General features: G+C 40.5%; 1 protein-coding gene across 4 annotated transcripts in view; it reads left to right on the top strand.

Annotated features, from left to right (window-relative positions):
- Positions 1-26,703, top strand: part of whrna (whirlin a) — a 123,079-nt gene that overhangs the window by 28,867 nt on the left and 67,509 nt on the right. For all 4 annotated transcript variants that reach the window (XM_072662005.1, XM_072662006.1, XM_072662008.1 and 1 more), the window contains exon 2: positions 21,956-22,174. In XM_072662005.1, the coding sequence (XP_072518106.1) occupies positions 21,956-22,174 (219 nt within the window). The remainder of the gene's footprint in view (positions 1-21,955; positions 22,175-26,703) is intronic.

The following is a 26,703-nucleotide window of genomic DNA, read 5'->3' on the forward strand; positions in this document are numbered from 1 at the left end:
CTTATATATCTAACTGAAGACCCGGAGGATTTTGAAGGAGTACTCCAGTAAAACTACAGCTCATAGAAAGCACATGAGCCCAGTGATGGCACGGTATGGGTCGCACAGCCTCAGAGGTCTGAGGTTATGTGTTTAATCCATACTCCAGTCATTGCCTGTGAAGAGCTTGGTGTATTTTCCTCATGTCTGTTTGGGTTTCCTCCAGGTACCATCCCAAAAACACAGGCGGTGGATTGGCTGCGCTTAATTGGTCCCACATGTGAGTGAATAGGTGTGCTTAGTACCCTGTGGTGGACTGTCCAGTGGTGTTCGCCCAGCGATTCTGATAAGGCTCTGGACACACAGGAAGAAGCGGATACGAAAATGGATGAATGGAAGTAATATGTGCTTATTATGAAGGAATATGGGCTTGTCACAGCACTCAAGGCCCTGAGGATTTTAGAGAAATACCCTAGCAGTTTGCATGCCAATGTCTATCTACAGCACTTTGTACCATATCTGTTACAATGGATAGTAATCAACCCATTCTTAAAATAAAAGGCAATGGGCAGCTTCTGAAATTGGCTTCAGCTAGTTTTCTGTTTATTTACTAAGTTGGAAAAGGCAAACATGTCAAACTGATTATCTTTGATAACTACTTATAGTCTGCAGATACAGATTAGGTTGCAAACTCCTTTAAAATCCTCAGGGTCTTCAGTTAAGAGTGTTGTGCTCTTAGACTAATATTAGTGTGCTTTTATATGAGATCAGTACGTCTGTGTGCTTTAGTGGACTGGGATGTTATCCAGCGTGCGGAGGCCGGGATGGGCCAGGCAGATAGGGCCAATGATCCAATAAACACCACAATATCTGTTTTAGAGGAGAGCTTAAGCCGATGGCACTGAAATCAGTGAGTGAGAATGAGATGGACTGATCCGGAGTGCCGGCTCTGCTGCAGGTGTTTGTGTCTGGTGTGTGTGTGTGTGTTTAAGGTGGTGTGTGTGATGGCTAAACAGATAAGCAGGGTCTGCCTTATCACTGAGGGAGTGCGACAGAGGCCAGGAGAGAGGGGCTCTGTCTACTGGCTGGATTGATCGTATAATTAAAATGCTGCTGGGGAAAGGGACATGTAATTGCAGAGCTAAGCCGACAAGGAGGGACTGCATCTTACTCTTCACTCTTTCCCTCTATATGTCTTCTGCTGTCTCTGTCTCTCTCTGTTTTTCTCTCTCAGGGGAGTAAAGAGGAGCAGAATAGGTGCAGTAGCTCAGCTAATTCCACTGTAGACTCATCTGTGTGTTCTTGTTTGGATGAGAGTTTAACCTTGTGCCGGCTATGTTGTGTCACAGGCTTGGGCACAGCAGAAATATTTGAAATAATTGAATTACTGACAGATGATCTTCTATTATGGCTAGATTTCTGAGACCTATGTGGATCCTATGTATAAAAAGAGGAGGAGTGTGGCAAAAACCCCCATAAAATACAGTTACTATACACTTTATATTTGTCATGATGCACGCAGCAGTGTTCTTGTATACTGAAAATCTAACAATCCACAATACTCTGAATTCATCACGATATGCACTATAAGGATGTATTGTGACACACCTCTTAATCATTGATTTCAAGTGTTTTGTTCAGGCCCCTTGCCACAGGTGTATAAAATCAAGCATCTACTGATTCAGTCTGCCTTTACACGCATTAGTGAAAGAATGGGTAGTTCTGAATAGCTCACTGAATTCCAGTGAGCTATCGGTTCTGTAATATGATGCCACACTGTTAGTGGACTCAAAGTGCATGTTCCTGTATCCGCTTCAGACACAGCTCGCCCATACCTTCTCCGCCTCCCTGGACTGTCTCTAAGCTGGACTGGACTGGCCGTAATTGGGGCCCAGTTGAAAAGGCCACGAGTGACACTGACAAGCCACTAATGAAGTGATCTGGACAGGAGACATGTCCGTATTGGTTGAATCCGACTGGCTCAGGTGTAACTGCAGAAAATAGCGAAGCAGATACAAAGCATAGTGCTGAACAAACACACTATCACAGCCACTTCCACCTGACAATTCATATACATGCATCTGTCATCTAGAAATCAAATCAGATTAATCTGGATTACAAATGATCGTTTGACATTTTGTGCTCTGTCAAATTTCATTTGAAAAGGCTGACCTTCAAAGGAAATTAATTTAAAGTGATATTGGTTTTATGTAGGAGAATATTCTGTCAAATATTATTAGTTAAAAAAATCATATCAGATCAGGGTGCATTACAATAACAGCATCAAACATATAGTAGGGACATTATACATGTGCTTTTATATTCTAGCAGAGCAAGCTGACCTTGTTCTAACACTGTCCTGAACAAACTCCATCCCATCAGTGAAGTATGAGAGTGGCGGCAGTATGTTGTAGGGATGCTCAGCAGGGACTGGGCATCTTGTTAAAACTGAAAGACTGATGGATGCTGCAAAAAACAAGAAGATACTAAAAGACAACCTGCTTTAGTCTGCTAAAAAAAAAAAAAATTAAGGAGAAACGTCACCTTTCATATTTACAGTCAAACAACACTAACAACAACTAAAAGGTGAATGAAAGGACAATGGCCAATTCAAAGCTTAGATCTTAATCCAGTCAAGAATCCGTAGCACTGTTTGAAAATTCCTGTCCACAAGATTCATCCAACCTGGAGAAAAGGACATCCAACCTGACAGGAAGAATGAGTAAAACTGGGCTAAAGCTGGTAGAAACTTAGCAGACTTGAAGCTGTTTTATTGATATTGATGTGTAAATACTGCTGGTAACAATCTCTGTCATTTGTAATCCAGGCAAATATGCTAACGTTCAAAGAGAACTGAATACTAGGGCGACTCGTCAACAAAACCACAGTCCTCAATTACAGAAATATGTAAATTTGCATGATGTGTGTAGGTGCACATATGCAAAGATTATGAAGATTACGAAAGATTACGTGCCCACTGAAAACATGGATTTCTCTGGAGAGATAAAAATACTCGCCAACGGGCATCCAAAGTGTGGTAGTATTTTGGACAGAGACCCAAAAATGTGGTGCTCTGTAAGCTTTGCAAAGTGGAGATGGCTTATCACAGCAGTACAACTTGCTATGCATAAGCACTTGAAGCCTCACGAGTCACTAAAGACGGCAGCACAACAGCACTGTAAGATCTCATTGTTCAGGCTGAACAAGGCTGTTATTGTATACCAGTTTGCTTATTCTGACTTGCATAGAGTTTTGTAAGTTTTCTACTCAGTGTTATATTGAATTACAAGCTGTTTTTAATTGCATATTACATGCTATTTATCTGCACCTTAGTATAATGGGCTGATACCCCTATTGCTGTTGTAGTATATATTCATTTTGCACAGGAGATAAAATCAGACACTTTGTTATCTCCAAATCTCATATTTATCAAGCAAGAATAAGCAGAAAAAAAACAGAATTTTCTGAGGCACCTATTCTAAAGGCCAGCAGTTAATGCACTTTCACTGCTAGAAGAGAGGATAATAACTGGGTTAATTTGCTAAGGATGTTCATGAATGCTGCCTTGTAATTTTGCACAGTTTGGCATTAGAACACTTTCTTGGCTCCAGACGTGGTGGAACGGTGATGTACAACTACACTTTTCAGATACCAGCGTTAGGCTATGATAATGAGCTAATGATCACAATGTATGTATGAGCAGTTCTGTGGGTGTGGGAGGGTGGGTGGCAGTGTTTATTTTAGTCCTGTTGGCGGTGGCCCAGCTGGTAGAGCTAATTTTCCGCACAGGTGAGCAATAAGACTAAAACAGGCAGTGTAGCCCACAGCGATAGAGATACAATCCACACACAGATCAGTCAGCTCAGAATGAAGAGAGTTAGTGGATGTGATTGCAGACTGTGATTGCTGTCTGGGATCAGGGAGTGTCATCTGATTATAACAGCTAATCAGCAGATTCCAAGAAAGACTGTTCACCACTCACACCTTGGAGGCCTAATAAAGACGAGGGAGAGTAAAACAAAACAGGCTCCTGGGTGTCCTGCTGACGCATTCTAGAGCTGATTTACTGCAGCATTTTACACATGCAAAAATGTTTCTCTGTCATAAAATGAGTCACTGAGCCAGTAAATGCTATTTGTCATCTTCTAGTCTTGATTCCAGCTCTGGAGTTCTGCAGTGACGTCTAGAACTGGTACAGTTCTCGAAAAATAAATGGTGAGGTTCTTTAAACTTTGGTTTATAGGTTTTTCATACACCCAGATGTTTCCTTAGGTCATTTTCAAAGCTTAATCCTCTTCACTGATGCTTTTATTACCAATTACATACTACTAAGCATGCGAGCCAGGAACCGTTTAAAAACCTTTATTTGTACCCCACACATACCTAGCATCTTATTAATACATTAAGAGCCACCTTTATCTATCTCTTATAATGTGTCCAAATCTCCCCCTTAGAGTAGAAACATTTTGCACAGTATGTTTGTGAACACACCTTCTAATAAACGCAATCTGCTACTTTAAGTTGCACCCGTAAAGCTTCAATATTTCTCTTATTCTTAATGGGTCAAATATGGGCTAGAAGGGGTATGAAGCCCCCCAGCATTGAGCTGTGGAGCAGTGGAACTGTTCTCTGGAATCATGGTGACCCATCTATTATTTTTCTTATTTTATTTTTGGATGAGTTGTGGAGTTGGGGATGAGGTGGGGTGATGATCATCGGACACTTTTGTCGCTAATTGCAATCAAATTCTCACAGCAATGCTCCACAATTTTGTAAAAAAGCCTCCAACAGTAGTAGAGAGACTAAAACAGAAGCAAGATAAACTCTTTTTAATACCCTTGATTTAAAAAGAAAGAATGAATGAGCAGGTGTCCCAATACATTTGTCCTAATAATGTATCAGCATGTTTAATTTGAGCTGCATGGTGCTTTCTATCACTATATAAAAGAAGATGCTCCCTTTATTGTTGGGTGCCCTTACAGTCTGCTTTTTCAGATAGTATTGTGTTGAGAACTCATGTTATTAACAAAACAAGGGTAGATTAAAGCGCAGAAATAGATGGTTGTGGTTTAGCAGTGTGGACTGATTGCAGGTCTGTGGGCTTATTTGATTTGTTATCAGTTGAGGAGGGCTTTTAATTCTGACTGTGCATTTTAAACACTTTTATGTAGAAAGGCCAGAAAAAGAAGCAAACACTGATCATAAGCTCTTTGCCTTGCCGACTATAACAGACACATCATCGTCTAAAGGACAGCTTGCTGTTCTGATGTAGTAAGGAAGATTTCCTTATGAGCTCAGTGATTTATTCAGCTGCCGCCTGTAGAAGTCTGACTCTGCAAAGACACTGTTTTTGAGCTAGTTCCAAGTGCATCAATAGCTCCAATCTTTTCCCAACTACAACAGTAGAGGCTGTATTAGACCCCAGAGGAAGGTGGGTATATGAACATTGTGTATGCCTGATTCAAATCTTTTAAAGAAGGAGTGGAAAACTGCAGACCTAGAAAGACATATTCATAATAACCATATATCATAATTACATGACTGGGGCAGTTATGTCATTGTCAGCCCCTCGGTATCATGCCCTCCCCCGGGGTGATTACGAGCCGCCGCCCACAGGCACACATAAGGACTTCTGCCTCATTCGGTTCATGTGTTTGATTCATTTCAGGTTTCAGTTCATGATTCAGGTTCATTTGTGTTCATGTTTGAATCAGAGTTTCTCATTTCCTTTTGATTATGTTCATGTGTTTCACCTGGGACCTGGGGGTACTTAAGGAGCGCTTAGTTCAAGGCCGAGAATTGCAAGTTTGGAACCTTGAGGTAGCCCGAGATAAGGCCAACTTGTGTTCTACGTCCACGTTCTCGAGCAGGCCACCCGGCCATTCAAGGACTCAGCGAGGCTCGCTCGCTCTCAGCCAAGATATACCCACGACTCTCGTTCCAGCTAGGCGACCCAGGCTCACGCAGCAGTGCCAGGTTTGGTCGGCCTAGCCGTTCTTGTCAAGTAGCTGGTCCCCCAGCTAAACCCCCAGTCTCAGGTGTGTTTGTTTTCGCCCTCTGGTTTGTCAAGTTTGTGTTGTGTTCACGTTTATGCCCTTTAGCTGCTGCTTTGTTTGCCTTATTTTGCCCTCTTGCACTTAGTACTCACATGTTGTTCTACCTCAAAAACAATAAAGGCTGCTATTTATCTTTAAGAATACACTGATGCACTGATTCATGCAACAGCATCTTCATTAATATCGATATTTATCTTTGAAAACATCTGCATCACATCCCCTGCCAAAAATCTACTACAAATCTACTAACTTAAATGATGTAGTTAGTATGCTCCTAGTTAGCATAGCTCCTATTACATAGACTTAGTTCAATTCTGAGCATAAGCATGTTTCATTTTATTCCAGGGATAAATTTTCTTATTTGATTCATTTGTTTTTTTTCCTAATTTCTTTAAGTATTTGGCATTTGGAGTTATTATTGAGAATTATTGCCGTGCTTCTGGATTGACACCTCATCGTTCCTGGAGTGGACTGGCTCTCTCATGACGATTTCAATTATAACGACATGGGAACATTACACATTACATGAGTTGTTAGCTACTAGAAATGTGTGTTGGCAAGAACGTGGCGATGTGATATGCATCACAGTACAGGGGTTGCGATATTTTACGATTATACTGTATTGTGATACTGTAAGCAAGGCGATTTTTTTTAAATCACATTTTCATAGTATAAACAAACCACCATCATATGCATCAAATCTGAGTAAAAGTAAGTTCTGCTATCAAAACATTGGGATCTAAAGACTGCTATCTAGAGGTCGAGGTTTTAACACAACACAAAATAAACCACTGTCTGCCCCTGGTCTTTACATGTAAACTATTAATTAATTAATTTATTGATTTATATTAATATACTTAAATGATTTATTAGAAATCAATCAATCAATCAATCTGTATTGAATTAGCTTTTTACACCCATTTTTTTAGCTACCTGCCTTATAAACATTACATAATAAATTTAACCCATAATAACTACAATTCAGTCTCTTTGTTGTTGTAAATGAAGCCACCTTTTTACCTACGACATTTGATGAGCACTTACTCATTTTTTTTTTTTCTTGGGCTGCCTGACTTCCCAAGCGACAGTGAAACTTGCCATTGTACCTCAAAAAGGGAGAGGACACATTATTATTTAGTACATTACATACTATTTTCACAGCAGTTTTATTATGAGAAATATTAGATATATGGACTAGATTTAAAATGATTTCATGTGGCAAGATAAGATCTTCTGCAAAGCGAGATTTACAGTTCTATGTTTTAAATGTCAGTTGGGCTATAGTATGGTAAATAAGATCAAACTGTACTGTATGTTCTCATCCTGCTCAGTGCCGCGTCAGCTCACTTCAGGTGCTGTAAAAAGAGATGGATGATTTGGGCCACATTGTACCCAGCCGACCAGGAGCACAATCGCTCTTACCTACCTAAGTAGAGTAGGACTAATGAACTTTTCTGGACTTGCTTAGTGAGCTTGAGTGAAGGAGCACGAGACGAACGGCCCTGTCTACACATGCAGCGCCAGTGGGGCAGAGATAAGTGGAGGCTGTTGTGTAAGGTGGAAGCAGGGCTGCCAGTCAGACGGAGTGGAGGCGGGATGGTGACTGGAGCTGTTCAAATAGAAGCAGTTATGTGGAGCACTATGTTTAAAGGGGGAAGGAAATTTCTGTGTGAATGTGTGGAACAGGGTCTTGTATCTGAGCTTCATTGGAAATAGCAGCTTCTACCTCGTCTTCTGCTTTTACACAGCAGTCAGAACTTCACTCCATACAAAAGATAATAAGCAAGGCCTTTTTTAGTAACATGGCACCTACACAAGTCTTCATGGCAACTCACTTAAAGCTACATAGACGTTTTTCATGAGATGTTTATGTAAAGATCCAGCTATCAGTATCTGCTATGTTGTAAAATCTGGGGGACAAGAATTCAGTCTCAGCTGTTTTACAGCTGTATTTGAACAGTTATACGATTTTCATAATTCAAACCAAAAAATCTAATCATTAACATGTAGATTTAATTTAAGGGTGTTAACAGCCACATTTACATAGTCCCTCCATTTGCACATGCTAAAAAGTAATTGGACAGCAGCATTTTGGCTGCAGCTGTTGATAGTACCTCTCAATATGTGATCCAAAGAGGAGGTTATGCAAGCGGAGGTGGCCATCTTTAGGCAGAAAAACAAAACAAAGCTATCAGAGAAAAGAAGAGCTATAGCAGGAATTTGGCCAAATCATTTTTTTAAAAGGACAGAAAGCACTGGTGAGTTTAGGAACACCTAAAGGCCTAGAAGGTCAAAGAATAAAACTAAAGTGGATGATCACAGTTATTTGCTTATTGAAGAAAAATCCCTCTGTAACATCTAGTCAAGTCAAGAATACTTTTGAGGAGAGAATTAGCACTGTTAAGGTCTATAATCAAGACACGCCTTCAATAATGTGAAACAGGGATCACCTCAAGATTCAAACCACCAGAAAGGCCAGTGCCTCCCAGTACAGAGCGATAAGGATACGTACGGTACGGAAAGAAAGTAAGAAAGTTCTTAAATGTCCAAGTCAGTTACCTGATCTTAACCCAATTGAGCAGGTTTTTCAATAATTAAGACAAAACTAAAGTCACAAAGACCCACAACCAAGCAACAGCTGAAGGTGACTGCAGTAAAAGCTGCACAATTGAGGAAAAATGGGTGGTGTTAATGGGTTCCAGACTTCAGGACGTCATGCAATAGACTGGCATCCTAGTATTAAATCTATTTGTTGTATTTATAATCTTTAGTTTATCCAATTACTTTTGAGCCTGTGATAATGTAAGGAATGTGTAGAAAATGGCCATACATGGGTACACTTCAGTCACATATTGATTGCTTCATTGCAAATCCAAGTGGTGTACAGAGTTACTGTCCAGACTATAAAAGAGGAATTCTCTGGCTTTTACACCCAAAATGCTGGATTAAAAATGACCCAATTTTGGTCATTAACAAAGGTCAATAAAAATATTGATCTTTCACAATCCTGCTTATAAATCTTATCCAACCAATGAATTAGAGTAGTAATACAAAGTTTAGTCTAGGTCATAGGTTGTATAGGTCAGGTGTTAGTTAACTACATTAGCCAACTACAAAATGTTGGCTATTATTATTTAAATAACTTATTTTCAGCTATAAGAAAAAAAAGATATATATATATATATATATATATATATATATATATATATATATATATATATATATATATAATAAAAAGGGCTACAACCACCAGTGTCACTCCAGTAAGGCCCCGTCCATGTGTTCCTGGCTATTTTTAAAAATGATCAGGGTTTTTGTCAGTGTTTTGGCCTCCTATCTGCACAAAAACAATGAAAATTTAGGTTTTTACTGCTGTCAGTGTTGTCTTGTGGACAGGGAAAACAGAGCTCTATTAAAACTCTCAAAAACCTTCTTACTCCCCATATAGTGACCTACACAAGTCAGAACAGCATAAAATCCACATGCAAATAGCATGGTTTCAGATTCAAGCCTATGAATAACTGTAAACACTGTTATTTTGCAGATCTACAATTCTCTATTTAGATTTAGAATCTGTCATTTTGTGACTTGCATAGTACACTACATAAGGGGCAGTGTGTAATTTGGGATTAAACCTCTTCTTCGTGGTGTTTTAGACTTTTTATAGGTGCTAGTAATTAATGCTGATCATTCACCTATTTGCTGGGTTATTACTGTGATGTAGGCAGTAGCCCAGCTGCTGGGCAACCCGACAAAATACTGTTTAAATACAGTGGGGCAAAAAAGTATTTAGTCAGCCACTGATTGTGCAAGTTCTCCTACTTAGAAAGATGAGAGAGGTCTGTAATTTTCATTATAGGTACACTGAGAGACAAATAGAGAAATAAAAATCCAGGAAATCACATTTTAGGATTTTTAAAGAATTTATTTGTAAATTATGGTGGAAAATAAGTATTAGGTCACCCACAAACAAGCAAAATGTCTGGCTCTCACAGACCTGTAACTTCTTCTTTAAGAAACTCTTCTGTCCTCCACTCGTTACCTATATTAATAGCACCTGTTTTACCTCGTTATCTGTATAAAAGACACCTGTCCACAGCCTCAAGCAGTCAGACTCCAAACTTAACCATGGCCAAGGCCAAAGAGCTGTCGAAGGACACCAGGAAGAAAATTGTAGACCTGCACCAGGCTGGGAAGAGCGAATCTACAATAGGCAAGCAGGTTGGTGTGAATAAATCAACTGTGGGAGGTTGGAAGACGTACAAGACCATTGATAAGGGGATCTGTATGGTGAAATGGGCCAAAATACCAGCTGCAGTGTGTGCAAACCTGGTGAAGAAGGAAACATTTGACCTCTGCCAACAAAGGTTATGTTACAAAGTATAGAGTTGAACTTTTGTTATTGACCAAATACGTATTTTCCACCATAATTTACAAATAAATTATTTCTTTATTTAATCTTTCTTTCTCATTTTGTCTCCCATAGTTGAAGTGTACCTATGATGAAAATTACAGACCTGTCTTATCTTTCTAAGTAGGAGAATTTGCACAGACAGTGGCTGACTAAATACTTTTTTGCTCCACTGTATGTTCAAAATTCACATATACAGTTTGTGGAATATGGGAATATGAGAAGATGACAAAGAGCACATTCCAGTTGAATCAAAAATACGCTAAATCATAAAGTACGCTCTTCCTATAGCAGCTACTTGTGTAACTAGTGACCAGTGTACCCCCAAGAGGTTAGAAAACTTGTTTGTTATAGGATGGTATGACACAGTTCATTTACCAGCATACCACTCTGATGCAAGGTTGCGTCAGAAAGCCAAATGATTTTTATTACTGGAACATGTTTTTAATGAAATAGCAAGGCATCATATCACTTATGTCATATCACACCCCTCCCCCAAAGAGTGTAATGACACAGCCTAATGATAAACAAAAACCTTGCTTGACATAAATGTCAATTTATGTAAAACTATGTGGTTATAAACAGTTATAGTCTCTAGGGAGCATGTAAAAGTAAGTGCACTTAGCATGATTAAAATGACTTACATGCTTACATGTATATCTACATTTGCTAATGAGGCTTCTTACATACCATCCTGAAATTTAGATGGGGGAAAGTAGATCATATTTTGGACCTCCTGAATGGACATTGAAAATCACCAGCAGTTTTGTATTACACTGCTTTATAGCCTCTGTATGGTGTATTTAAGTGCAAATGATCGGTTGCTCAAGCTGATTTCATTTGGAGAAATTAATCAATCTACATTCAAATCTAGTCCAGTGATGGAATGGCTAAGTTTAGCATGTATAATGAGGAAACTACATTGCCCTTAATCAACATCATCATTAACAGTGACCCAGCTTACTAGAAGAGCTTCATTCATCCTTACTGTTAAATGACCATCGAAACACCACTGCTCATTCCAGTTTCATAAACACTCACACACACAGAGGAGAGAGCACAATGCTGGGTAGAGAATATGGCTCATTTATGCTCGACTGTGTATCGCTGTGGCATGGGGTCAGAGAGCTGTAATTGATTTAGTGGCAGGCTTGGGCACAGAGTGTACCAGAAGCAAATAACATGCAGGACAGAAAATAACACTGGCAGTCTAAACATGAGAAAAGTTCAGCTTTGTTTTCTTCTGCTGGATAGCAGTGACCGCTCCACCTTTTAAAGCATTTAAAAGCTGGAGGGGTTTTGGTAAAAAAAAAGCTCTATATTCATAAACTCCAGTTGTCAACTTTTAACAACAGACATTGTCACAAAGCAGCTTTACCGAGATCCAGATCCAAACCCCAGATGAGCAAATCAATGGAAACAGTGGCAAGGAAAAACCATTCGCTTGCTCTCTTGAGGTTGGGACCTGGATCTGTGTAAAGCTGCTTTGTTGCCATGGCTGTTGTTAAAGGTGTTATATAAATACACTTCACCCTTAAACCTACTTAAACCTGAAGTCATCATTAAGGGCGAATTGCGTCACAGTGACATATTTGCATTCATAAATGCAGCTTACTGGCCTGTATTATCATTTGCAGAATATGTGGCTCTGCTCCTTCATGATATTTGCACATGACATGAGGATAATGGAGATAATATAGACTAAATGTTCTTTAATATATCTTTATATATCATATATTATATATCATTAAAATGCATTGAGTTTATTAACATGTCAGGTTTGATTTGAGCTTTTATGTGTATAAAACCACAGCAATAAGGAGAGAATTCTCTGGATGTTTTGCAGGGCGTATCACGATCACTGCTGGGTTTTATGAACTTGGCCCAATGTAACCATCCAGTGTTTTTCCTGAGATCGAAGGTATTAATAAGGAGTCTGCCTCCTGCCTTCCTATAGTAACAGCCTCTGCTCCTCTGGGATGACTTCTAACTAAATGTTGGAACATTGCGAGAGGATTTGATTGCATTTATCCACAAGAGAATTGGATGAACTCATCCCAAAGCTGATCGATGATGCTCCATTGCCCTGGAGAATGCGGTTCCACTGTTCCATATCCCAATGTAGGGAACTGACATGTCCCCAGAGTGCCCTATTCTGCTTTTCTATTCAAACTATACTATACAAACTGTGTGTGTGATGTTGAACTCAGTAACGGGTGCACCTAAAAGTAATTGAATTTACCTCATTAATTAGAAGGGATGTCTATAAACATTAAGACAAACAGTGTAGATAGTGGGCAATCTATGGGGTAGTGCATTTATGTTTGATGTTAGAGAGTTGCTGTGCGACCGACTATAATGCAAAATTATCATGCGATACTGCTTTCTTCTGCTGTCTGTTATTGGAATAAACCACACTGACTCAGCAGGGCTAACAAGACATGTGAACTTTTCAAGTAAACATGCAAACCCCTGATAAGATCACTCCCATTTCAAATAACCTGGCTGGCCTCATTCTTTCTCTCTTTCTCTGTCTCTCTCTCTTTCCTTACCTTTCTCCCTTTTCTCCCCCCCCTCCCTTTTGTCATCCTGTCTCTGTGGTGACTGCTTATGAATAACTCATAAATAAAAGTGAGGAACGGAGGACGGGATGCAGCACTGAAAGAAGTGATGGATGTATGGAAGGAACTGCACAACAGATCAGGAGGGTCTGATACACTATTTTGCAGCTTAACCCTAAAGTTTTATAGTCATGCTATTTCCAGCTGCCATGGCCTAATGAAGGATGCCTCTGTTGTCCTTGCCTTTCACACTCACACCAGCCTGGGGGGAATGCTGCCCATTTCTGCACTGTCATGTCAGCCAGTGAGCATTACCTTAATCTTACAGTGGATTTAGTTTTCAGACCCCTTTACTTGTTGCACACTTTACTGTGTTAGGGATTTCCATGTGTTGCAACACGCAGACACTTCATGACTTCGAGCACTTTTCAATACCTCAACGTGCCACACAGTATATTCACAGTACTGCAATAAATCAACACCTTAACACTGCAAGGCTTACTACACCCTAAGGTGTATTATTCAGCAACTACAGGGGCAAGTACAGGGCAAACTGGTGGGCTGTTCATTGGTAATAGAAGTGTGTAATAAAACGTTTGGCCTGCCAAGATAAGAACTCCCAGAGAGCAAGAGAAAGACACCATATTTCATATTCAAGTCTGCAAATGTTTGCACCCATTGCTGACACAGCTTGTGTATCCCCTATAGAAAAGTATTGGCAATAGAATAGGACTCTCTGGAGCCAATAAACATGAACCTTTTGGCACCATGCCTAATGCCATGCATCGGCTAGAGGAGTGTAAAGCTCCTGTCATTGAGCTGTGGAGCAGAGGGGGAGCTGTGTTCTCTGGAATCATGGTGCCCCATTCAGTGCTCTTAGGATGAGGAGATGAGTTGGGGATGAGGTGGGGTGGGGTGGCACTAAAGCTCGAATATCGCTGAATGCAATCAAATCCAATACAAAATCTACTAAAAAGTCTTCCCTGGACAGCAGACAGTTACCCTAACTCAAGCTGAATTTTAATATCATCTTTTTAATATTCTTGATTTCAGAGGAAATAATGAGTGAGTAAGTGTCCCAATACTTTGTAATTTTGGGTGAAAACAGTGCTCACAATGAAACAATCTCCTTCTGTTTGTGAGAATCAGGCCTTTGGGCCTTTAAAGTCACCATGATAAAACATTTGAGGGACAAAGTAAGGTTGGAAAATGGTTGATTAAGAATGGCTTCTGTCTGTTGTTGTTACATAAACCCACTCAAATGTCATAAGTAGGCCTAAGGACGAACACAAATACAAGAAAAATTAAAGCTACACGCCCTTTAAGATGTAGCTTTATATCATTAGCATAATAGCAGGGCTTTGCGAAGATGATTTTGCACTGTTACTGGCCCTCTGCGTTCCTCTCTTCAGAACACAACCACTGTTGAGTAGTCTTGTAATGTGGTGAGGGAGATTTTTCATGTTGACAATCAGACTGTGAAGGGCAGTGAAGGGTACACAAATGAGATGCCATGGACGGCCTGAATGAAAACAAAGAGTAAGATGGATTGAGGGGGTGTGTGAATCATAACCGGGCATTTGCATGCTTTGGAGGTTCATTACTGCATTTTGTCCATTCTTTTTATGCTACTCTGACAAATACATCTGCTAAATACACAGCAAAACACACTGCCTCACAGACATGTACACAAAGAGCTGAATAGGTGTCACACATGTCTTTGAAAACTCACACACTGAATCCTATAGCAGATGCTCTCTGACCTCCTAGTGGCTCTACGTTGGTTTTCTTGCATTTTCAGGTCTGCCTCCCAGCCTCACTTCTATTCAAAGACATGCAAATGCCTCCTTCGTTTAGCCCACTTATTCACTGTCTAATCGCGTAATTATATTCCGAGTGCACACCACTGCTAACCATACCCAATTGCCTCTTATCATCCTCTAATTGGCCTCTTTTTGTGATGCTAATCCACATGAGTGGACTCAGGTTACATGTTTATGTATGCTTGCTGTTGTTTTCCTGTGAGTCTCTGTGTTTACGTCATGTTGTCAGGGCTCTGTGCGAAGCATCTCTCATACACACACACACACACACACACACAGATACACACACACACATACTGGCTGTTGCTTCTCTGAAGCTGCTTCCAGAGCTCCACTTCTAATTCAGGTCTTGAGTGTTTTATTAGCCCCTCTGGACAGAGCAGTAAATAAACAGTGAGGGCCTGGGAGTATACCTCTGTGAGTGTGTATGAGAGTGTGTGTGTGTGTGCATGCACATGTTGCTAAAGCTGCTTCACAATACTCTGCAAATTGGCAGGTTGTATAGGCTTTAAGGAGCGTTGGCAAAAATCCCATGCACCATAATGAGAAACTGTAGAGCACAGCTCCGCTCTCCTGTGAATTTGGACTTTGCTTGAACCCTGCTTTATACACCCTAATCAAAAAGAGTACTGTATAGTACCGAGAAGGGGTTCTTTCATTTGTAACAATACATTGGAAGTCTGTTTAGTGCTATACAGAACCATTTTAAAAGGTTCTATAAAGAAATGTCTACAGGATGTTCCTTATTTTTTCAAAACATAGTTAACCAGGCAGAGAACCCTTTATGAATTGTCAGGGTTCTGCATAGAACTATAGCTATTACTAAAGTACCTTAAATGGGCCTCGTTTTAAGAGTAGCATTGTTATTCTATAATATTCTATAATAGAAGTCACTAATAGGTGGACTGGTGTCTGAACCCAGATGCTGTCCTTTTCAGACTTGAACCTGTTGAGAACTATTTAATTTACATTACAGTTTTTATTTTAACTGAAGTAACTTTTCTAGCATTTTGGGTACAAGCTTAGCAGCCCAGGAGACTCACAGACCAATTGCATGCATCGTAAATATCACACGTGATGCTACACAGCCAATCAGATCTGTGCATTATGATTAACATCTTGGTTTGAGTGAGTGGCACATACAGAGGAGAGACGAGAAACTGGGGTCGGAGAAGAAAGTGAGTCTGAGGAAAGTTCATTCACAGCTTTTAATCCAGAATGGACAGACTCGTACATGTTTATTCTATCCCCGGGCATGTTTACTACATAAAATGTTAGTAGACCTGCTAGGCCACTTCATTATCTTTATGATTTAATAGGTTGAACATCACTGGTCACCCACAGACAACAGCATTGGTATATTTGTATCAATAAAGCATAACTGAATAAACTTCCAGTTTATCTCTGTAATCTTATCTGTTATAGCTCAGGTAGTTAAATGAACGCAGGGTTTTGCCAGACCTGGGAAAAAACGTTTTAAACTCTTATTATGCACCTTGGATATAGAATAATCTGCAGAAAGATTCACAAAACCTGATGGATGGAAACCCTGCTATAGCCAAGCTTAGTTGCACTGGAGGGTCAATGAAATATATTGATTCTCTAAACTCCAACCAGAATTCATCAAAAAACAAATGTGGTGTATATTACACTCTTAAAAATAAAGATGCTACAAAGTAAGCAATGCCATAGAAGAAACATTTGTAGCTCATTTCTGTAAAAGAGCTGTGAGTGTGAAGAACCCTTAAATTTGTAAACTAATCTTTACATTAACTTCTTTAAACCTTCAAATCCTCTTTTCTTTTACAAACCTGGTTTCTAATGGACCAAAGATGGTTCTTCTACGGCATCTCCCAAAGAACCCTTTGTAGCGCCTGTATATTTAAAAGTGAGCGTATCATCAGGGACAAACGGGCCACAGGTGTCAGTACTCGGGCGCTGCTGTGTTACATCACTGTTAATTGCCTGAACAGCTTTTTAAAGCTCCTTTACAGGCTAGTCATTAAAAATAGTGGTTTCTAATTCTCCTTTTAGTTGCACTTGGTGCAGGAGAGCACAGTTTAAGCCCAGTCAAGACTTGTTCAGGCATCAAACGGCACATTCCTGTGCTGTGCATGATCCGTTACTTCGTTGTAGCCGTAAACGATGCATCTCAGACACATCTCAGAAACTTGTATCTTCCTAACGATAAAAATGCTAACGCTATGAATGCTAACGCTATGAATGATAACGATAGTGATTTATCATGAAGCCCCTGCTTCTCACTGTGTAACGCTGCTGTTCTTTAATGCGGTTTTCCTCAAACAGTCCTGCATTTCTCTTAAAGTGATGCTACAGTGCACATTCTCCCTTCACCTCATTGTTCTCCCCTATATCGCATTCTGTTCATTTGTTGACACACTCTATCAGGCAATGTCCCAGTCAGCGCTTTGGAGTACAGACGCACATTAGGTTCATTGCTGCCACGCTGCCTTTTATTTATTACTATTCACTGCAGGGGTACTGAATGTCTCTCTTTCTCTCTCTCTCTCTCTCTCTCTCTCTCTCTCTCTCTCTCTCACTTGCTCGCTCTCAGACACATTTGCTTTCTAGCTCTTTTGTTCATTCCAGTCATTCCACCTTTTCATTTCTTTCAGCGCTACGTTTTCCAGCTCTGTGGCTCCATGAAAGCAATCTGTGTCGCTGCTACTTATCACTGCAAAAGCTGCCGTGTGTAGGAAAGGAACAAGCCGCTGCTGTTGGCTTCAGTGCAAGTGTGTTAGATGCTCTTTTTCTGAGTAGTGAATTCTACATGGACTCATTTTTTCTTGTATGCTGCATGAGAGACTGCAGCACTTGCATAATTTAAATGGATGGATTTAATATACTCTCATTTTTTCTAGAAAACACTTTGTTTTTCAGCTTTTTATCAGATTGATTGGATTAAGTGTGTACAGAATTTGTATTTGTACGCTTGTCTTGTCTTAAGGGTCAAAAATTACGAGCCACGGGGTCCGAGTAGCTCAGTGGTCTAATGCACTACCACTACGACTCAGGGATCGCAAGTTCGCATTCTGAGCAAGCTGCTTTGCATTCAGCAGCTTGAGTCAGAGAGAGCACAACTGGCCAAGTTCTAACCGGGTGGATAGATGGCACAGGAATCTGTTGGCCGGTGCAGAGAAGCTGGGGACTCGGCGCTTTCCTCCGAGTGTGTTGGCTGCCCGGCAATGACGTGTCGGTGGCGGCTTTGCATGTATTGGAAGAGACATGTGTTAAGTCCTTACTTGCTTCCTAGTGTCAGGAGCATTGCTAGTGCTAGGGGGAGCTACGAATGGGTGGACACATTAGCAGTACCAAATTGGAAGGGACAAAATCCGACAAAAAAAAAAAAGACAGCAGAGAAACTTTTTTCAGCTTGAAATTCAATGACTTTTCTAAACATTTGGTGGTGAACTATCATCTTTGTTGATGCCTACATGAAAGCTGCACACCAGCAGGGAGGGAGAAGGAGCTTGTGTTTCGGTTATTATAATGGGTTGTGTCCCAATTGTGTAGTAATCTAGCCTCGTTCAGATGCTGCACGATAAACCAGAGCTTTCCTGGACATTACCCGAATGAGTAGTATGTGTGAATGCAAATGTCTGAATTGGTTGTACCGGACATTCCCCAGACTTCATCCTGCCAACCCCCCTGATACAAAGTCTGGGTAATGTCCCAGTGAGTCATGCGTGAATAGAGCAGGTAAATGTCCGGAGAATTCACAGTGAATGTGTTGATGTTTCTCATGCGACTGAAACCAAGATCCTATGCTATTTCTGCAGCATACATTTTGAGACATGCCATACCTCCTGCAAGCGCTACACAGCGCAGCCCCATGCCTAAACCACGCAGAACATTTCTTATAGTGAGAATTCATCTGACACAGAAAATCTCCGGCTGTACACTACATGTGTGAAAGGGCAGTTCTGTATAATATCCGCAGTGTTTTCTCTAGGAGATTTTTCAGCAGCATAGAGGAATTTAAAAAGGTACTAAAATGAGAAAATATGACAAAATAGATGAAATACAGTAAAACCAGACTGCGAAACAAACATTGTAAACTATTTATTTAGATCCATTTATATACATAGCGTCTTTCACCCACTGTGAACTGTCGAGTTCTGTAATGTTAGGTAAATTGGCCTCAGAAAATTGTTGTTTCCACTGCAAAATATATGTAGCGGAAACACTGGTCCGGACCTGGTTTTCTGGACATTTTCTGAAGTTCGTACATGAAACCGGCTTAGGGATACCAACTAGTGTTCTTATCATTCATTTCTAATGTTAACGGTATGGTACTCCATTTTCCACCCAATTTAGAAGGCCAATTACCCAAATCTCCATTTATGTGAACTCCCCATATCACTAGCAGTGCCCTAATCTATTATGCATACTTGGAGCCGGACATGTTTTGAATGTGGTTTTGAGGGACACTGTTATCCTATGATTCAATGCAAAATAGACAGGGAGGAGCCACTTATGTCTCATAAATTTGGGAAAAATGTCAGACAATTAAATAAAAGTATTGGTGACGGTAGCAGAAGAAATTGCAGTGATTCATCACTTCATGTTAGTATAAAACAGATTAAGACATTAATATTTTGTGTACCAATCTGCAAAATATGCACTATTATTATTCATTTATAGTATATGCCTTAGTATCCATCTATATAGATCCATAATAATAATATACCAACCAATCTGTGTGGTCGACTCAAGACCCTTTTAAGACAAGCTTTAAACATTGCTTTGGAGCAAGATTGGAGCCTAGAGAAAGACCATTAAAAAATAAATAATAAAAAATAAAAAACAATATAAAACTAAAACACATGATAGCTATGGTCCACTATTGATATCGTGTGTTGGGCGCTGAATCTCCTGGTCAGAGCACTCCTGTGGATTGGTACCATCAGTGGTATAACAGCACCATGGGATGTACGTCTGTGTGTGTGTGTATGTGTTAGTTCAGAGTCCGGAATCATTTCACACTCTGCTGGAGCGGCAGCATCACGCAGAGAGAGAGCGGACTACATTTGATCTGCAAAGTGATAGCAGCCATTGCAGGCTATCAGAGGCCAATGAGCCGCAGCCAAGAGGAGCTTTCAGTTCATCACTGTGCCCCTCAATCAGCCAGCCTGTGGAAGAGACTACATCTGTGAACAGAGTGTGTGTGTGTGTGTGTGTGTGTGTGTGTGTGTGTGTGTGTGTGTGTGTGTTTGTGAATATGAGCGATTAGATAGAAGAGAGTAAGAGAAAGCCATTTCCTTTTGAAAAGAAAGAGATAGTGTCTAGTAGGCTTCATTTTATTAGTGATGCACCGATTCAGCTTACTGTATGTATTTGATATCGTTATCCCACAGCAACACACACTTCTACAGCTTTTAGATTAGTATAGTTAAATTTGCACTGTCCCAAACACCATGTACGAGTGTGCGACTGTTTCCATTTCCACTGTGCTACATCTAGTATCTAATGTATATCGATGGTAATGTTCACTGACACAGGGTCAGTTTTAAGCTGGGATATTTCTAAACTCTAGGTACATGAAAATGAATGCAGGCACACACATGCACAGCCCTTTGTCATGAAGGTATTCTAAATCAATGAGAGAAACTAACGCTACATTTGTAAGAAGGTAGTTTCTAACTAGCTCCAGATGCTTTCTGGATATACTTTGACTGGAGTCCGTTTACATTTGTTTGTATTGCCTATAATTGAAAGTGATATTTCTAATCAAGGTGGTCTGTCTCCAAGACAATGTGAACGAGTCTGATGCACAGTGGGGTTTCCATTACGTGGAGAAACAATAGTTGGTTCTCACATTCCCGTAAATGTGATCGCTAGGGAACTCAGTTTGTAAAACCAATGACAGAGCCAGGGAGAGAGAGCAACCTGTATCCATAACAGTAGCAATTACTGTTACCTATTTTTGACAGATGTATTTTCTCTTGCCTAACTTTATCGCCTTCCACTCATACTTGTGTTGCTTGTAGTATAGATTCGTCTCTGACCTCCTCTGAATGTGGCTGGAGAGATCCGATCGTAATCCGTCCACAGTGTGCCCTGGACATGTTATACCTGTTTTTTCATGTGGACAAGTGAAATCCAAACAAGATCCCCTCACGTATTAATGCCTGGTGTAAACAGCCATGATATCAGAGACATCTTTTTCTTTGGCTAGAAAACTGACAAAAATTAAAACCTCAATTGCAGTAGTTTGTAGAAACAGACATTTGCGCAAGCAGGGTAGATTTGTGGTGCTTCTCCTTCATGTATGAAATGTTTAAAATACACTGCTGTGGTGTTTAATTGTGGTGTTAATCAAGTCGTCTCTGTATTTCTTGATAATCTACTAACTTCTAATACACATAAGCCTGCGTAGCCGTCACCCTAACGCAGCGGCACGGGTCGTCTTCAATGCTCCGAAATTCAGTCATGTCACTACACTGCTGCGTTCTCTCCACTGGCTTCCTGTAGCTGCTTCCCGCATCAGATTCAAAACCCTGACGCTGGCCTACAAAGCCAAGAACGGACCAGACCCTCCGTACTTGATGCCAATGGTCAAAAGCCGATCCGCCATCCCTCAAAATCCACGGAAGACAAGCGTCCAGGCTTTTTTCTGTCCTAGCACCAAAGTGGTGGAACGAGCTTCCCCTTGGTGTCCAAATGGCAGAGTCGCTCGCTGTCTTCAAACGCAGACTGAAGACCCACCTCTTCAGAGAGTACTTGGGCAAACAGCAGAGTGTTCACCCTATTGACTTGTGTTTAGTAGAGTCTAGACTTGAATTTTAGTCTATCCAAACTAGCTGAGGTTATTCTTAAGTAAATAGCAAAGCACTTTTGTAAGTCGCTCTGGATAAGAGCATCTGCTAAATGCCTTAAATGTAAATGTAGTCATCTTTATTCTGGCTTGCGTTTAATTGAACTGAAAATACATGTGTAAAAGTGCTATACGGTATTACCAGAGTTCACACACTGCAGTGAGTATCGTCAGAGAAAAAGTTGGAACCTGGCTCTATTTGATGCCTCACGTTTTCCCAGACACTGTTCACTGTTTGCTTACCTGCCCTCTCACCCTAACCTAAGCTTCTGCTTTTCCTCTCTCAGGTGCTGAAAGGCAATAAGAAGCTGTCTATGTCCGTTCGCTCTGTTGGCCGTATTCCGGGTGGTTATGTCACTAACCACGTCTACACCTGGGTGGATCCACAGGGCCGCAGTGTGTCTCCACCTCCAGACCTAATGGAACATCGCAGCGCCACCTTGCGCCGGAACGACAGCCAGCGCCGTAGCCATATGCAGCTGCTTCAGGAGGGTGATGAGAAGAAGGTGAGGCCAGGGCTATATTTTAGCATCTACACCTAGTCCCATGTCAAGGAAAACCTTACTTTTTTAATTCCCTTTAAAAAATCTGCGATTCCCTTCCCTGGTCCATCCAGTCTATTTTGTATTCAACACATTTAGTTATGACCACCCTTTCAGGATACACACTGAAGTGATGTTGAAGTGATGTGGAGTGTGTACTGCAATCTATAGCTGAGTGATTAGAGAGGAAGATGTGAGGGAAACAATTAAAGCTGCCGCTGTTCTTCACTGTTGAGAAACAGTTCCCAAAGGAGTGGTTGCACCTTCTTTTTCTCTTTAAGATTTCAGTGCCAGCCCAAGTGATATTTTCAACATGGTGTTCTTCATTTACCTGAAACATGACCTACAATATATGTCCAAATGTTTTTGGACACCCCTTTTAATGAATGCATTTCACTACTTTTAGTTGAATCCATTGCCAACACTAATGTGCAAATGAACACACACACACAGCTTGTCTAGTCCCTGTAGAGAAGTATTGCCAATAAAATAGGACTCTCTGGAGCACTTAAACATGATGAACCTATTGGCACTTTGCCTAATTCCAGACATGGGCTAGAGGGGTACAGTGCCCCCAAGCATTGAGCTGTGGAGCAGTGGAGCTGTGTTCTCTGGAATGATGGTGCTCCATCCAATACTTTTGGGATGTGGGGGATAAAGTGGGGTGGAGTTATAAAATAACTGAGTATTGGGAGGAGGAACATGCCTGGAGACCCTTCTTCCTAATCTGACGTCCTATAAATTCCATCCCTACCTTGGTCACATGGTTACGGCAAGCCTGCACAACCCTCCACCTCCCTGTCACCTCCCTCTTAACCCTGTCATCTATCATTCCTGGCTCCACATATCAGGGGTGACTGGCTTCTTACCAAGGCTGAAGCCACCGAAATTCCTCAGCCCAAAATCATCTTCTGCCAAATCATCATAGACTAAAAGCATGGTCCAAACTAGCAAAAGATTTATAGCATTAAAATGTTGAAGTAGGGTAGAAAAAAGGGTGAATCTTAACAGTTATACATGTTTGAAGGTGTTGTCTGAATATTTCAGTCGACTCCACTGAATTTCTAATCAAGGATTTCATGACAAATGACCAAAAAAGAATAAAAGCGAAGGTGACTGTTTCATAATTGATGCAAGGTTTTTAAACAGTACATGGGCATATTAATCAGCCCTTCTGAACTCAATATAAAAGTTTACTCATCTATTAATGTGTTATTTCAACTAGGAGCCTTTCAAAAGCTTCAATATGACCAGTGTGTAATTACAGTGTGTAATTATGTAGATGGGTAGCGGGCGTCTAGACAAGAGGAGCTGTAAATGACAGATGAGGCCTGTCTCTTATTTAAAGTAGTCATTACTGTTATCTCTCAGTAGCCTCTACTGTGCCACCCTTTGAGATGTCTGTCCACAGCAGCTAGTTGTTCACAGTTTTTCTGACATGAGGGAACCACTGGCCCTTTCTCTCTGCTCTAAGCCATCCTTTATCCACTGAATGTAAGAGGGATTTCTGGGCTGAACTCTATCTGCGATGATCAACAGTGATGAATGGATGGCACTTCTTTCTAGGCCTAAAATAAATGAAGTCAAGGGAGTGAGATATCTGTTAGCAGCCAGAGCAACTTAAGCTATTGGTGTTACAAAATGACAAAAACGCTTAGAGGTTTTTCAGTGTTATAATGTAATGGTGTGTCCCTTCAATGGTGTGTTTAGAATGTATCTAGAGGGTTTTTTAGGTTTTTGAAGTAATACAAAAGCAGGAGACTCATGTACCTGCTTAACAGTTACTGAGCCCTCAGCACACTGGAACAAAACAGGACTGTCTATAATCACTTGTTCTGTTGAAGTGTACAAGGAATCATGCATTTAGAGTACTGGACTGATATTGGGAGTCCTAGACTCACAATAGGTAGGTTTAAAGGGTCATTTAATCCTATGATGTCAGATGTATGTACACAATTTGTCCAAATGTGTGTGGACACTATTTCTAATAAAAGCATTGAGCAATTTTAGGTTGAGCTCTCTGAAGCAGATAAACATGAACCACCATACCAAATGCCATGTGTGGACTAAAAGGGTATAAAGCCCCCCAGCATTGTTCTCTGGAATGATGGTGCTTTATCCAATCATTTTGGAATGGATTAGGGATGAGGTGGGGTGGTGATCACTAACACTCCTGTCACTGAAAGCAATCAAATCCTCACAGCAATGCTTCAGTATCTAGCAAAAAACTTTGCCTGGACAGTGGAGACAGTTACTCAAACAAAGGAACAATAAACTTAATACTCTTGATTTCAGAAGAAACAGTTAATAAGCAGGTGTCCCAATATTTTTTGTCAATATAGTAACACCCCAGGTCGGCTAGGGAACCATAATTCTCAGCAAAGGGAAGATCACGTTTGCTCCCTATATACCCCAGCTCTCAGGTGACCAAAAACATGCAATGAACATAATGAAAACACGTGAATAAACATGGCGTCGTGCATGGAGGGATGTCAACATAAAAATCCAGTGAGTGACGTGAACGGGAATCCAGAACTAAAAGTCCGTGACGTAAACATGAACATAAGAGTCCTTGACCCTGAAGCCTGTGGACCGCGGCGCGGACCTGACAGGTGCTTTATCCAATAATTTTAGGGATGAAGTGGGGTGGTGATCATTTAACATCCTGACCTCACTAACACTCTTGTCACTGGATGCAATCAAATCCTCACAGAAATGCTTCAGTATCTAGCAGAAAACTTTGCAGTGGAGACAGTTACTCAAACAAAAGAACAATAAACGTAATACTCTTGATTTTAGAAGAAACAGTTAATGAGCAGGTGTCCCAATATTTTTGTCAATATAGTATATGAATGAGCACAGGGGTAGTGCAAAAATATGTCTTCTCATAACCACAGTATGCACTCACAATGCATCTGAAATGAGTGCTTGATTTACTAACGCTGTGACTAATCACACAAACTGCACAGTGGACCATTTAGCTACTGAGTGCAGTCAGGTGCAGGCTTTAAATGTGCCCTGGAATACATTTATTGAGTATTTTAAGTTGTTCTTGGATGTATAAATAAGTGTGTGACACCTGGTTGAGGTGAAAATGCTCTATCTAATCATCTAATAAGTCTATTTACCACCCTGTTATTTTGCCACAGATAAAATGAACTCTGACTTTTATGATCGGCTTTAAAAAAGATAAGCTCTGTTTTATTGTCTGGTTTACAGAACCGGTCAAAACTCTCAATGTAATTATTCCTGAATCTCACCAGATAATGTTGCTGTCCTCTCTTTGTGTCCTCTCGGTGATATGCTGTTAGCAAGCCTCTTTGTTAATAAATTAACTTCTTTCCCATCATTTGCCTGATGCCGCAAGTATTAAGTATTATTTTATTATTTTTTTAAAGCTCTAAACTGGACCTTAAAATCATCAGACTCTGCTGAAATGTCCAGGAGTAAGATTTATGCAAAGAGGTGAAGCGGCTTTCTAAAAAAACATTTCCAAACTTATTGATTCACTTTGGCTTTCAATTTGTTTTTGCCTTTTATCATTATTTATTCATTTATGCTCGCTCAATTTGCTTCCTTTATTTAGTTTGCTATTTGTAAGGCACATTGTGAAAGGTGTTCAACAAATGAATGTAACATTATTATATTGTGTCCTATAAACGTAGAGCCTGCCAGTAAATGCGGTGAAGCCCTCTCTGAATTTCCTAACACACTAACTTTTTATTTAGTTTATTTTGTAGCTTTAACCTTCAGGTTTGGCTAGGACTAACACTTTCTGAGAATTGTACCTACCCTCTTTCTCCTGCCACATTTTTTTTATTTTGTTTTTCATTAAACCCTCAGCTCCTCTCTTTCAGCTCACTATTTACTCGGCTTACTGCTATTTATCACCCTGTTTTGCCTCTGTCTCCGTCTGAGTGCCAGCATCTGCTAAATATGATTATAGAGAGTTTTTTATGACTCTTATGGCTCTTCCAGGTGTAAATCTGTCAGTGGCTGGAGAGTGCCCACACAGCCCACATCGACCATCGGTGCATTAGAGGGCAGGATTAGAGCCCAGTAAAGCTCCAGGGAGACTGCACTGCGCAGCTGAAAACGCCCTGTTTCAGCTCTGATTTCCTATTCTGTTTGCTTACGTACCCGTCAGTAGCAGAGCAGTTTGTAGGTAATTCCCAGGTATGCACCAACAGTTCCAGTAAATGCTGAGAGTACTGGTGGAGATTGAAATCCATTTAGTTAATACCGTTTTCCTTAGAATCCCAGACCATAATTCACAGTGGAGACTTTTACAAATGTATGGCATTATAAACAGTGACACACCACATAATGCAGCTTGGCTTCTTCCAAACTGACCTTTCAGGGATGACTAGTGTTAACCTTTTATAGAGCACTAGCCGGTGTTAGATTCGCTGCACTTTGAGCTGGGGCTTGATGGTGAGGGCTATAGGCTTCAGACAGTGATCTGCAGGGATGCTTTGGTGGACTGGAAGTGG

Source organism: Salminus brasiliensis, chromosome 18 (assembly GCF_030463535.1).
Source record: "Salminus brasiliensis chromosome 18, fSalBra1.hap2, whole genome shotgun sequence".
Lineage (NCBI taxonomy): Eukaryota > Metazoa > Chordata > Actinopteri > Characiformes > Bryconidae > Salminus > Salminus brasiliensis.